Source organism: Typopeltis vanoorti, chromosome 1, assembly GCF_054136105.1.
Source record: "Typopeltis vanoorti isolate ZY-2024b chromosome 1, IOZ_Tvanoo_1.0, whole genome shotgun sequence".
Taxonomy (NCBI): domain Eukaryota; kingdom Metazoa; phylum Arthropoda; class Arachnida; order Uropygi; family Thelyphonidae; genus Typopeltis; species Typopeltis vanoorti.
The window spans coordinates 183579064-183594923 of NC_143549.1; the positions used below are offsets into that span (position 1 = coordinate 183579064).

Sequence of the window (15860 nt, forward strand, 5' to 3'; positions counted from 1 at the left end):
AATCGAAATTAAAATTCAAAAATGGGTACCAACAGTTCTGGTTGCAAGAGCAGATGCCCATACTTTATCCTGGATTGTGGGCTGTAGTAAAAAAAGTTTTTAATCGTATTTCCATCATCATGTTTAGTGGAACATGGGTTCAGTGTGGTCATAAATCTTTTAACTAAAAAAATGACACCGACTGCAAATAGCTGATTGCAGTGATTTAAGAATGCTGCTGACAAATATACAGCTAAATAAATTGGTAGCAGCACACCAGGCTCATCCTTCTCATTAGGATTGTTTTTAATATCACTGATAATTATTTACTATTTTATGTGTGATTTTTACATATGTGCAATTTATGTTTGTTTTCTTAATTTTAATAGTGTTATTAAATTTTCAGTTCCAATTTGTTCCTATGTTTACATGCAACTTATGTTTTTTTAGTTGATTTCAGTAAATACTTTTAAAATTTCAGTTCCAAGGTGTCTTATTTCCAAACTTCAAAAATCTCTACTAGATGTATAATAAAAAGCAGAGTTGTTTTCTGTATCTGTTTGTTTGCTTAAAAACTTGAAACTGCTGATCAGATTTTCATATGATTTTCTTTTATTTATATCAGGTAGAGCTTGGTCAGGTCTTAGAAAGTAGGTTTTTTTTTTTTTTTTTTTTTTTTTTTTTGGGGGGGGGGAATAACTTTTTATTTTATTTCATAAAATAAAACTACTTCTTAGTTATTTTCAATGTTCAGCTGGTTATTTTTATTTATTTATTTTTGACAATGCAGTATGTTTAGCAATATCTCTTTGTAAAATAATTATAATAATTTCAGCTGTTCATTATTCCTACAACTGAGCACCAGGCCACAAAGAAAACAAGGTGATGGATTTTTGGAATAATAATAATTCAAGGAAACAGTCTAGTTTCAAATTTAGCTATTTCAACAAAGACAATAGCATTTTTTTTTTTAATTTACTCATTTAACCGCAAAAAAAAATTCAAAACCAGTGGGAAATATTGTTTGTGTGGGGAGGGGAATAAATGAAATGATTGAAAATGAGCAAATTTTCACCTTCATCATCTGATTCCTTTCAGCACTCTTTACTCCTTTTTCAGGTTGCCAGAACATTTTGCCACCTTCCTGATTTATCTTCTATATTTTTATTAGTCCTTCCAAGATTTGTTTATCTGCTTTTACACATTGCCCCCACACCCTCTGTATTAATTCAGAGCACATGCTGACTTACTTTCTAGGAACTTTCAAGCATGCTTCTTTTCTTACAATAATAATGAAAATATGAAAAAGCATAGTACATTTAAATAAACTGACTACAATAAAAATTTATATTTTTGTATAAAAAATGTTTCTTCACCTGTGTTTTAAATATTATCTGCCAAATAAGGTTCAAAGTCTTCTCACGATGTCCATCCACAATGTCCCGAGAAACTATACCACCTGAAGCAAAAATATAATTAGACACTTTTAAAAAGTTGAACTGAAACAATCTTTTTCTGATTATTATTATTATTATTATTCAGGCCTCCATAGATTCAAAAGACTCATTGCAGGAGATCCTTCCTAGGAAGCACAAAGTCTATCATACCACTCCTTGAACTCATTGACCGTTCTCGCTCTCACCACTATCAGGCAATGCATTCCACGGTTCAACCACCCTCCATGCAAAGAAACCACTCCATACCCTCTTGCTCACAGCTTCCTTTATAGCCCCCTTGTCATCACTCCTTCCTGCTGTTCCACCAAGCAAAAGAACTCCCCAGTGTTAAGCCTGTAACTCCTCGCAACAGTTTGTCTCAATCATATCATCTCTCCTTCTATCTACCAAACTCTGCAATCCACATCTCTTAGCCGATCCTCATAACTAACATTATACAGTCCTGAAACTGTCTTTGTTATCTGCCTTTGTACCCTTTCCACAGTTAATTTATCCAATTCAAATCCTGGGGATAAATTTGAGAACAATAGTCTAAGTGTGGTCTGATATGGGGTTTTATACAACGGAATGATAACTCTTATCTCTGCAGGTCAACATCCTTCTCAGTATTGCAGCAATCCTGTGTTACCTTCACCACCTTTGTAATAAGTCCCCTGAATTTCAGGCTTCTATCAATCATCAACCCCCAGCTCTCTTGTCCCCCTACTTCCTCCAGTACAACTCCTCCAATGAGTATGAAGTGTCCCAAACTTCAAGACCTTACATTTTGTTACATTAAACCGACACCCCCATTCATTTGACAATCTGTCTAGTTTATTCAAATCCTCTTGCAGGGCTACCACATCTGTACTATTACTAATAACCCTTCTCAGCTTCACATCATCCGCAAACAACTGAATATCCCCCCCCTGCAACCCACCAACAATTCACATCATCCGCAAACAACTGAATATTCCCCTGCAATCCACTAACAATGTCATTAATATAAAGGTAAAACAATATAGGTCCCAGTACTGAGCCCTGTGGAACCCCACTTGTAACCTCCTGCCTCCTTGAAACTGCCCCCACCATACATAACTCTCTGATACCTATCGGACAGCCAATCCTGAATCCAGTTGACCAACCTGACATCCAAACTCATGTGCTGCAACTTAAATATCAGCTTATTATGTGGCACTGTGTCAAATGCCTTCATTAAATCCAAGAAAATGGCAGTATATGCCTTTCCCTCATCAACTGCTCTTGTAACTTTATTATAAAAGGCTAGCATATTACTAAAACAAGAGCACTCCTTAACAAATCCATGTTGACTCTTACAGATAACATTACCTCATCTGCCCAATGCTGTATATGGTCCATCACTAATTTGTCCAAGATCTTAACAACTACTGATGACACACAAATCGGCCTATAATTAGACACTTCCAGTCTATTACCGCTCTAATAGAATGGCACTATCTTACCTTCCTTCCATTCTCTGGGCACCTTTCCCATAGCCAGACTTTCAGTGAAAAGCCAGATCAAAGGAGCTGTCAGTTCTTTAGCACATTCTCTCAAAATTCATGGTGAAATACCATCCAATCCCACAGCTTTACTGACATGCAGAGTACTCAGTATTTGGAACACTCTCCTCCTGCACCTCTAAACCTCGAACCTGCTCTATCCATCTAGTATTAAAATTTACTCCTCCAGGATGAAATACTCCAACAAAGTGGTCATTGAACAATTCCACTATGTCCTCTGCATCAGTCATTCTATTCCCATTTTTATCCCACAATGTCATTCTTCGACAATCATTTCTCCTCCTACTGGTCACATAGATAAAAAATTCCTGAGGATTTTCTTTTGATCTTTGGGCCAATCTCCTCATAATCCAGTTTCGCTTTCCTTACCATACTAGTCTCCTGGCCTGTGTCTTATATCTTCACCTGTCTCCTTATATCTCTTCCATAGCCTCTTTTTACATGCAGTTCCTGTTTAATATTGTTTGTTATCCACTTTACACCACATTGTGTCCTCTTCTTCACTTGTGGAATACAGCTTGCTATTGCTGCTAACAAATATTCCTTCAAAATTTCCCAAGCACTAATAATATCCTGGCCTTCCAATTCCTCCCTCCATGAAACTTCTCCAAGTTGATAACTTTCATCTTCCAATTCAAAACCACATGTTCACTCTCTACAACTGGTGGGAGAGATGTCATCCGAGTTATTATCAACTCTTCTGATGCTATGACCAAATCCAAAACTCCTGAACCTCTTGTTCCCTCTATTACATGTTGCCTAAGACATTTGTCCCTCAAGAATTCTAGAAATTCCATTCCTTTATTACTACATGCATTTTCCTCTTCCCAACTTATACTGCTGTAGTTAAAATCTCCCATAACAATCATTCTTCCTATACTTGCAAAGCTAAACTGTCCAAACATCTCCTGCTGCTCACCCTCTGTGCTCCTTGGCTTGTAGCAAACCACTAAATATCCTGTCTTGCCCACCTCTACCTCACACCATATGCTTTCAAAACCATTAGTGTCACAGCCTTCCAAAGCCTCCACTTTTAGAGGGCATAAGTCGTCACTTATCATAAGCAGTACTCCACCACCACACTTTCCCTTCCTATCCTGCCAAAAAATGCTGTACCCTGCTACTTCTATTCCTGTTATTATATCCTCTTCTGTCAACCACGTCTTAGTGAACCCAATAATCTTTGGCCAGACTGATGCTATCAGCACACACCAATTCTCCTTTATTCTGGATACTCCTGGCATTAGTATAACGCATAAAAATGCCACTGTTTCTAAGCCTAGCATTATCCCCTCTAGACCCCACTGTGCTCGGCATTACCTGATGTCGTCCCCCCCCCCTTCTCCCAAGCACCCATTCCCACAAGAGGCCACCCCTGCTACCATCCACCCTGGGTATTATAATTTCACCGACTCGTTCAGAAAACAGCAATATCTCCAGATGCCTACGTCCTTCCTCATTCAAATGCAAGCGGTCTCTTGCATACAATTCCTTTCTATCCTCAAACACCCTCCAAGAATCCACATATTCCAATCCTCTCTTCTGACACATTCTAGCTATTATGTTATTCAATATTACTGCTCTTCTGCTCAGCATGTCACTATCATACCTAGGCAACACACACACTATCTTTCCTATCTGTGTTTTCTTTTGTACAACCTCAAGCAAGAATCTCATATCTCTTGCCGCCTAATTTACACTGCCTCTCAAGTCATTCGTTCCTACCATCATAATCATCTCATCCACCCTTTCACCCCTCTTAATTGGCATAGCCACTCTTTCTATCGTTCCTTCAAGCAAACACTCCTCGCGCATCCTATCTTGCACACCATGGATCATTGAGTCCCCATACATCACACCTCTTACCATCCTGTTCCTCGAATGCTCACCTGCATCTCTCCTCTAACACCTTCTCTGTGTTCCCCTACTTACCTGCCTTCGTGACATCACTACCAATGGTTCCAGCACTCCCTCGCATTCTTCTCATTCCCTATCTCCTTACTGTTTCCATTCTCTCCTCTTCTATCGTTCCCATAACTTTCTCTCATTCCCTCTCTTCCACTGATCCTATTCTCTCTTCTATCATTCCCATAACTTTCTCATTCCCTCTCTTCCACTGATCCTATTCTCTCATCTTCTACCATACCATAAGTCTCTCTCATTCCCTGTCTTCTACTGTTCCTATTCTCTCCTCTTCTATCATTCCCATAACTCTCTCTCACGCCTACTCTGATTTGCACTGCATCCATCTCTTCTATTTGCCTAATCTCATCTTCCACACTTCTCAACTCATTCCCTCAAGACAATCCACCTACTCTTTCAGCTCATCCATTTCTCTCTCTCTGCAAGTAGCCACTCTTGTTTGCCATTCATCCTCCCAATGGAGACCATCTCCGAAAACTTCACAATCATTCAACCTTTCCACATTCCCCACTCTCATTTTTTTCATTCATATTTCTCTCACTATTCTCGCCCTCTATCATACCACTCGTCTCTCTACGTGGAGAATCTCCTGCCTCTGACTCAATGAGATCAGTTATAGTCATCTCTAACTCACCAAGTTCCTCCCATTGCCTGCATTTTGCACATATACATATTTCTCCTTCTCCCACCTGCACAACCACTGGGATTATGTATGCGAAGTATACAGGATACGTCTAATACTAAACTGAGTTTTCATTATCTTCCTATCAACAATTTGCTTCAAAAAAGAATTGCTTATATGATTTATAAAAATTAAGTGGAGATAAATGGCATTTTAATGAAAATTACGTAATGAGAGACAAAATTATTTAGTTAATATGCTTACTAGCTGGTCAAAAGTTCTTGATTCTGTAACTTCAACAGCAATTGTAATGTTGGAATAATATTTAGCTTTAGTGATAAAATTACAAAAAATAATTTATTACAAAAATCATTTTAAATAAGTATTTAAACTTTGAAGAAAAAAGGAAATATACAATAATTACATTATTATTATTATCATCATCATCAAATTCCTGACATGTACCCTCAAGGGGTGTACAGGATATGATACTACTACATGAAAAACTTACATCACCACTAACTTTCTATCTACAATTTTGCTCCAATTCAATTTGTTACCTGTCAAGACTTCAACATTATCAAACCTTATATTTCTGTCTTCTAAGGCACTTTTTACTGTATCAAATTAACTTATATCTTGGTCTTCCTCCGAGTCTTTTTTTTTTTTTGCCAACCTGGCGGAGAACACTTGTTTTGCTAATCTTTCCTCTCCCATTCTGTGTAAGTGACCATACCACCTGAGATTAGCTCTGCTAACACATTCCTGGTTGCTAACAAGTCCTTTCCTAATATCCTTGTTTTTAATATGATATTGCCATTGATACCAAGTATTCAAGCCCCTAATCTTTCTCAGGACTCTCATATCTGCAGTCTCTAGTCTTTGGCCATTTCTGATCCATAAGTTAAAATTGGTTTGAACACTGTCTCGTATACAGCTAATTTAGTGTTTTGACTAATTTCTCTCTTATTCAATATAAATTTAATCAGTTGACTTCCTACCATACTGGCTTTGTTGATTCTGTTGTCTATTTCCATATTTAATAAATTAAATATGGAAATAGACAACAGAATCAACAGAACCACTTCACTAAAACTTGTGCCTAGGTAGCTGAAATGTTTTACTTGTTCCATAAGTTCTCCTTTCACAACGTAATTGATATTTTTTTAATGTTTCAGTCGATTTTCATTGTCTTTGTCTTGTTATTGCTGACATTCATAACAACAGTTTTTCAATTTAGTCAGGGAATCTCATACACTTGTATTGCATTTATTTAAAATTATAAAATCATCTGCATATAGTAAAAAGCTGAGATTAACATTTCCAATTTTGATATCAGGTTTAATAAGAGTACCACTTTCCTTCAATAATGTGATCCATATAGCTAATGAATAACAGAGGAGATAATGTACATTCTTGTCTGACACCAGATTTAGCATTAAACCATCTTCCTTTACTTCAATTCTAATTGCTGACTTACAACTCAAATAAAGACTAAGTATTGCTTGATATAATGGCCCACTAACACCATACAATTGTAGTGTTTTGGGTAGCTTTTTTTCTTGGCACCTTGTCATATGCTTTTTCCAGATCTAGAAAACTTAAATACGAATCTTTGTTATATTCCAATGATTTCTCAACTATCTGTTGTTAAGTGAAAATCTGATCCTGACATCCTCTAGTTGGCCTGAATCCAGCTTGTTCTTTGCCAAGCTTTCCTTCCACAATCCTTCTCAACCATCTCTTAAGTATACTTGATATGATTATCAGATCAGTTTGGCTGTCAGAGAGACTTTTAATAATAGTGAGAAATGGTATTATTATAAGTACTTCATGTGCATTGCTGCTTTATTTGGTATTTGTTGTTGATAATAAAAAAATAAGTTTTTTTTTTTAACAAGACCTCAAAAATTTCTCTTTTGAGGTCATGTTGCTATTATTCTGTTAAGAGTTGCAAATGCTAAATAAAAGACAGTGATGATCATAAAGCGTTTGCATTAATTATACCTTTAATGTTACACTGCTGAGCTAAGCACTGACTAATAGAGTTCTGTAGATGGACTGGTCCAATATTTGAACCAGTCTGAATGGGTTACATTATATAAGGATTGTATTCCTCATTCAGTGTTCTAAGAAATAAATACACGTCTAATTACAATAGTTATCTTAGCATTCATGAAAATCAGAAACAAAAATCCAAGATCATGAATATTCTGTTATAATTTATTTGTTGATATTTTGCTACTTTTTATCCCCAGCATCTTCAAAGCACAAACAGTTTGTCAGAATATCAACAATTAACAGTAGGAACAGTTGAAAACTTATGAACAACACCCAGAACTAAAGTCCTAAATGGTACCATCTATCATTGGATAGAGAGAAAGAGTTTAACAAGTATTCATTTGATCTTAAAATGACTGCCTTACAGATTTATGGCAAATTGATATAGCCATACTTGTTGAGGTTTGGGGAATGTTTTAAAACTGTTACTGACTGTTTTTGCAGTTATGACTTATGACTTCTGTGTTACAGTTTTGTTTTCCTCCATCTGATCCTGTATGAAGGAGTCAAAGGCATGGTCTGCTTGTCCTGACTCGCCATAACAACAGTGCCGAAAATATTTCCTATGTTCTCTGAAGCAAATGCCAACAGATCTTCCTGTCTGTCCATAATAAGCCAGGCCACAAAGTGCAGTGCATTTCATGTACTCCTGGATGTGATGAAGGAGAGTTTGTCCTTAGGTAAACAGATGAGAGTTGCCAATTTGATATCTGCTTTAAACATGGTATAGAAGAAAACAAAACTGCTACACAGATTTTGTTACAAGTCACTATTTCTGGAGTCTGCTACATGTATAAAACATTCTCCAAACCTTAAACAAGTATGGCTGTATCAACTTACCAAACATCTTAGTCATTTTAAGATCAAATTAATACTTGTTAAATTCTCTTCTTTATCCAACAATAGATAGCAACAATTAAAAAATTTAGTTCTTTGTGCTGTCCATTACAATTTTGAACTGTTTCCACTGTTAAGTAATTATTGCTGTTTGCATATTGTGACAAACTATTTGTGCTCTGAAGTTGCTGGGCATAAAACGTGAAATATGCATAATATGCTCCTAAATAATATTTAGTTATTTAGGAGCATATTTATTATTTAATTTAGTTCAAATGTTAAACTAAATAACATTTAGTTTAACATTTAATATGAATAATATCATTAAATAAAAATGAAATTAACATTCTAAATTTTGTCTGAACATGCTAAGTACAAGATAAGATTACAGAGAATAAATGATTTTCTTTACCATCAATTATGTATCCAGCTTGAACAAGAGCATTCAGAGCGACATCAACATTATGGATCTTTTGAAGTCTACTAATAGCTGGAACTCTAAGTTTAGAAGATAAAGTCCAATTGTGCAAAAGTAACTCCAGGACACGGCTACAAGAAAAATATTTACAAAATCTTATCAAGCTATATATATATATATATATATATATATATGTGAACATATACAGTCAGTGCTTAAAAATGTACTCATCTGCTCATTCATGATTGGAAAAAAAAAAATGTAATGATCAATTTTATTTATGTAATGTCATTGCTGGTTACTACAAATGCCTCTTTTGTTGATCATCAATGATTTTGTTGCAACAGAATATGACTAATAAGAGGACATGATATTTTATCTTTAGGGTGCACTCAAGCCTACCTCCAAGTAACCAACTAATCATGACACAGTAACCTAAAAGATGTGTGAACAGCGGTATTGGCATATTTTGTATTCAACGATGAAATATGTAAAAATTAGATAAAGTAGTATTACAGATGATTTTTTTTTCCCAAAAAAATCTATAATTTCTTTATACTGATTCTAAAAATTGTAACCTAAATTTTTTTTCCTGTTGTTTTGTCAGTTTCTGCTGAACATATGACATCATTGGCAGTCTGTCCACCTGATGGTGTTTTGGAGAGCCTATATGAATTCACTAATCCCACTAATTTAGATAATGTATATAGACCTAAGGGTTTTATTTTAATTAGCATTTTTGTGATGTTTTTTGTCAAAATTTGTAAATGGCACAAAAGACAACTTTTTTTTTTAATTATAAACAGTATCACCAGTTATTGTTTATTTATGTATCGCAGTTATATAAAATGCATGTGTTTCCTCCTCCTGTCTAACAGACTGATGAACACACTAATATATCAATTAACATGTGGCCAAAGTAGTGATTGCACATAAGCACAATTCCCCTTGCCAGATGTCCAGGTCAAACTGCCTGACAAACATGGTGGTAGGGTGTTGAATCCTAAAAATTATGATCTGGGTGAACGAATAGCATAAAATTAGAATACAGAATGTTGAAAGTTTTTTCCACTTGGCTAGACTATGATAAATTTAGTTTAACCCTTTCTCCAAGTGTAAGCAAACAAAGTTTGTGCCTGAAGTATCTTCAGGACTGAGGCAACTCATGGTAAAGGTGGACTAAGCTCTCATCACTTGTCTTAGTATCTCCCATAATGCAAAGCACATCTCCTTGCAAACATGTATAATTCTATGCATTAAAGGAAGGGCTACTACCAAGATCAATTTCGACCTTTATTGAGGTCTTGTCAGTGGGAGCCAGACCCAGAGGTGTTGATACTAAGGTGGAAGTAACAGAGAAGTCATATTTACCTATACAAGTTGCCAAAAGGTGTCTCACCCTATTATTAAATTACTCTGGATTTAGAGAAAGATTTTGGAACACCTTGGTTTGAACTATAATAAACTTAGTTTAATCCTTTATCCAAGTGTAAGCAAACAAAGTTTGCACCTGAAGTATTTTCAGGACTGAGGCAACTCGACAAGTTGCCTTAGTCCTGAAGATAATTCAGATTGCCGCTTGGTGTCGCACTGATTAGATCGTCAGCTTGTCGAGAGCTCCTGAAAAGATTAGTAGTATTTTGTGTTAACATTAGATATTTTACTAGAATTTTAAGTAGTATTGTTTGCTTTATGTTTCTTGGTGTATCTGTGCAATTTTTGCGTGTTTTCTGTTATTTTAATTATTATTTTTAAGAAAAGATAGCGTACACATGGCACCGATAAAGAAAAAAATGGCGGCCAGGTCGCCATGTTTGTTTAAGAGTTTTGATGTAAATGAATTTATGCAATGTGCTGTCTGTGAGATGTATGCCTTGCGAAGAGCGGTGGGAGTCTGGTTAGAAAGTGATAGTGGAGTTAATATGTGTAGAAAGTGTAAAGAGAATGAGGACTTCAAGCGTGTTTCGTGTGTCGAGAGTGATATCGTTAATGATAGTCAGAATGTAGAAAATGGCGTGCTAGAGAATTGCGTGGAAGTGCCAGATAGGTGTAAGAGCATCGCTGAAAGTGTAAATGAAGGTAGAAACCCAGAAAGAATGGATGATTTGATCGATAATGAAAATGGTGAGATAAATGCGAGTAGCGAAATTGCCCGTTTGAATGGTGCGATACACAGAGCTAAAAGACAACTGGAGCGTATGGAAAAATGTGTGTTGAATGTACCGACAAATAACCGGCAAAAGTCTGTGACTGCAAATAATAGAATGTTCGTAAACGTCAATAAAATGATGGAGCGAGTGCTGTATGGTGATTCGCTATTAAAAGGCGTAATAATTGAGAGTTTAACGAAGTCGTACCAGCCGGGTGCGAACATAAAGGACGTCAGCGAACCTATTCGACTGCAAAAACAGAGGGTGAAAGAGATGATAATCGTGGCAGGAACGAATGATTTGAAAGAGGACAAAATGGAAATGATAGAGGATGTGAGGGAGTTGTTTGAGGTAGCAAAAGAGAAGAGTGAGGGAGTTAGGACGGTGAGTATCTTACCGCGGTATGACAGTGAAGTGTTTAGAAGGAGGGCCATAATTGCCAATGACTTTATGCGTGGGTTATGCATGGAGAGTGGTGTGGAATTTGTGGATGTGTGGAATGAGTTCGATGGGCGAAAGGACTTATATAAGATGGATGGGTTACATTTGAATGGAGTTGGTGTACGGAGACTTGAAAGAGTGTTGATGAATGATGTGGAAGTGGATGTACAGACTCAGGGAAACTAGATTTATTAAGGGGGTGGAGTAGATATGCAGACTTTAGGGGGGCAGTTAAGTGTATGAATGAGTATATTATGCCCGAGCGAGTACGACAGACAACAAATCAGAATGGGATAGTTAGTATATGGCATCAAAGTAGGGATGGGACAAATGGGCTTCTGCGATTCATGTACACTAATGCCAGGAGTATTAGGAACAAGAAGGAAGAAGGAAGAGTTTTTGGCCATGGTTGGCACTTCCAGGCCACAGGTTGTCGGTATTAGTGAAACATGGCTGACAGAAGATGATAAAGCTAGTGGGATTGAATGCGACGGGTATAGCGTGTTCCGGAGTGACAGGGTGAATAAAAAGGGGGGAGGAGTGTTATTGATGATAGCTGATGAGCTTCAGCCAAGGAGTATAGAAGTTGAACTGCAGGATGGGGAAAAAAGCACATTTGAGGCTGTTTGGTGTGAGATAGAATCTAGCAGAACAAAATATACAATTGGGTGCTGCTATAGACTGGGTGATGGAGTGGATGGTGGGGATAGAATTCATAAGCAAATAGAAGAAATGAGTAGAAGGAGGGTAATTATTATGGGTGATTTCAATTATGGTAACATTGACTGGAAAGAGGAGAGGGCACATAGCAGGAAGGAATTGGATTTTATGCAGTTATTAAGGGACAACTATCTACGGCAGCATGTACTGGAAAATACCAGGGGGCAGAGAGTGCTGGACATAGTAATTGCAACTGAGAATGTGGCTGTAACGAACATGACCATGTTGCCACCAATTGGTGAGAGTGACCATAAGGTCATGACTTGGGAGGTGGCTAAAGGAGTCGAATTTACAATTAAGACAGGGTACATGTGGAATTAGTGGCCTGGTAAGTATGATAAGCTTAGGTGTGTGCTTGGCACAATGCCATGGCATGTAAAACTGCAAGGGCTGGATGTTGATAGTGCATGGGAGGTGGTTAAGAACTGTTTGCAGGAGGCAATGGTCGACTGTATACCAAGAGTCCGAATAATAAATCAAGTAGGGGTTAAATGGATGAATAACACTATTAAGCTTGAGCTGCAAAAAAAGAAACAATTTTGGAGGGAATTTAAGGAGAAGGGTGACCATCAGGCACAGGAACAGTATAAAGCTCAGGCCAGGATGGTAACAAGGGTGGTAAGAAAAGCAAAAGCAGATTACGAAAGGAAATTGGCCATGCAGGCTAAAGAGAATCCCAAACAGTTTTTTTTCAATATGTTGCAAGAAAAAGGAAAAATGCTCATGGTAGAATGATCTTAAAAAATGCTGAGGGTAGGGAGGTAACCGAATCAGTCGATATTGTGGAATTACTGAGCGAGCACTTTGCAAGAGTATATCATCCAGGTGGTGACTTTGCAGGAATAGAAGAACCAACAGCTTATACTGGAATTGTGATGAATGAAGTAGAGGTAACTAGTCTATTACAGAACCTCAATGTCAATACATCTGTGGGATTGGATGGTATACCAGCTCGTGTCGTACGTGAAGCAGCCAAAGAATTGTCAGTGCCCTTGACCATTTTGTTTAATTTGAGCCTCAGGACTGGGTCAGTCCCAAGGAGGTGAAAAGAGGGGGAAAATAGTTCCACTGCACAAAGGTGGTTCCAAGGCTGCTGTTGAAAATTACCGGCCAATCAGCATAACAGGAATCATTAGCAAGGTCTTAGAGAAAATAGTCAAGAGGAAAATACAAGATTGGATAGAAGAAAATGGGATACTGTATCGGGGACAGCATGGTTTTGTGAAGGGTAGGTCATGCCTCAGTAACTTGCTCACATATTATAACACAGTGATGGCTGAACTGGATAAGGGTAATGGGTTTACGGTGATTCTACTGGACCTTGCCAAGGCCTTTGACAGAATACCACATGGAATTCTAATCAGTAAATTGCAGCATATGGGAATGGACATAGGGTTGGTGAGATGGAAAAGAGGGTGGTTGACGGAGAGATATCAGAGAGTGGTTTACTCAGGAGTAGAGTCCACAAGACGGCCTGTGACTAGTGGTGTGCCGCAAGGAGCTGTTCTTGGACCACTGCTGTTTAATTTGTTCATAAATGATATAGGAAAGGATCTGAGAGGAACAGTTATTTGTTTGCGGATGATGCAAAGTTGGGTAGGGCAATAGTGAATGCAGATGATGTCAAAATTTTGCAGGATGATTTGGATAGATTGGAGGTCTGGGCTAAGGAGAATGGATGTCAATTTAATGTGGCAAAATGTAAGGTTATGCATTTGGGGGTGAAAAGATTGGCGGCAGTTTACTGCATTGGTGGAACCGTGCTCCAGGAAATTGATGAGGCACGAGATTTAGGAGTGTTGGTGGATAAGGAATTGAAATTTAGGGGACACATTGCAAAAGTGGCCAAATCAGCTCATCAAATCACTTGGTTGCTGAAGAATACGTTGACAAGCAGAGACAAACAGGTTATTGTTCCTCTGTATCGAGCCTTGATAAGACCCCATCTCGACTACTGTGCTCAGATTTGGTCACCTAGGTTTCTTCTTGATGGGGAGGAGGTGGAGAGGATCCAGAGGCGAGTGACCAAGATGATAGCAGGTCTGTGGAATGAACTGTATGAGAACAGGTTGAGGATTTGTGGGTTGCAAAAATTGGTTGATAGGTGGAGGAGGGGAGATATGATTGAGACATTCAAATTACTGAAGGGTTTCTATAAAATTAATTCAGAAGATATTTTTGAGAACAGGGCTGATTGTGGGAGGACTAGGGGACATCCATGGAAACTGGGCAAAAGCATAGTTAGTAAAGGTGTTAGAGCTGGGTTCTTTACTTTTAGAGTAGTGAATGAGTGGAATGCGCTCCCTGAGTCTGTGGTGGATGCTGTGACAGTGAATGAGTTTAAGGCGAGGTATGATAGATACTGTATGAATGTCGAATAGTTGTGATGAATATGATTTGGGGCCTCCCTCGATGAGTCTAATGACTCCCTGGAGTTGCCCGTAATAATAGTAATAGTAATAATATACTTGGATAAAGGATTAAACTAAATTTTTATAGAATACGGAATATGTGAAGGAAAAAAAAAACAGAAACATGAAAAAGATCCAGTACCTTCATCACAAACAGGAGTCCCAGATGGAGGAGCTGCTGCTGGAATTCAATATCTTCCTCATCTAGTAATTAGTCTTGAGAACTACTTTTAAGGTTGTTTATAGTTTGCATTTCCCACATTTAATTAGCACCACTAAACTGAGGGTTTCAAAAAGTGTAGTTTGGCTACTCACAATAGTGACTCCTGTACACAAACATTAAAAAATTCAGAGCAATGCAATATTTGTGCAAGAACTTCCTATACATCATACTATATACACACACTATTTTAATACTGTCAATTACCATTACACATACATATTTTCAAACGTTATGTTATTTCCTGCATTGCTACATTTCTTGGACAAATCATAATCAAATTCCTGATATCATTTCGACATCAAATGTGTACAGGATGTTACGATAGTACTACATGAAAATCTTCCTCTTCCTTTAACATATTAGGCCTAGTGCCCTGTTATGGTTACGTAATTAGGCTTCATGGCCTATTATGATTCGAAAACGGAGATGCCACGGAATAGGTCAGTGAATCATATTCCCCTACCTCCGTATGAGACCAGCTAACTCACCTTTCATCGAGAGAGACCAGATGAAGGTTCCTCACATCACTGATCAAACCCAGGTCTTTCTGACCCAAGGGCTTCATCTATACCGACTGAGATATGGAGGCTCTTACCACATGAAAATATTGCATCATTACTAACTTTCAATCAACAGTTTTCCTCCAAATTAATCTGCTATCTCTCAAGACTCCAATATGGTCAGGTCTTATATTTTGGTCTTCTAAGAAACTTCTGTGTCAATCCACGATCGTGGTCTTTCTCTCGATCTTTTTCTTGATATCAGGCAAACAACAGGTTTTTGCTGACCTTCCCTCTCCCATTCTGAATTGAGCATACCACATGAGATTAACTGATTAGAACTATAGTTTCCAGTCTTTAATCAATTGTTTTACTCCCACCTCAGCTCTTAGAGCCATAAGTTAAAACTGGTTTGAACACTTTACTGTATACAGCTAGTTTAGTGTCTTGTTTAAATAATAATAATTATTATTATTATTACATGACACCTCCAGGGAGTCCAAAGACTCATCGAGGGAGGGCACTTACTCTACAACTCTCCATTTCCTCCACTCAATCCACCAACTACAACAAACCGCAACTACCAATGCCAACA

The 15860-nt window shown here is 37.6% G+C and overlaps 1 protein-coding gene across 1 annotated transcript in view; it reads right to left on the bottom strand.

Moving 5' to 3' along the window:
• Positions 1–15860, bottom strand: part of LOC150110692 (uncharacterized) — a 464373-nt gene that overhangs the window by 266365 nt on the left and 182148 nt on the right. Inside the window, exons 9-10 of the mRNA XM_090405298.1 lie at positions 8815–8951; positions 1356–1438 (exon numbers count right to left, since the gene is read on the bottom strand). Coding sequence (XP_090261424.1) covers positions 1356–1438; positions 8815–8951 — 220 coding nt within the window. The remainder of the gene's footprint in view (positions 1–1355; positions 1439–8814; positions 8952–15860) is intronic.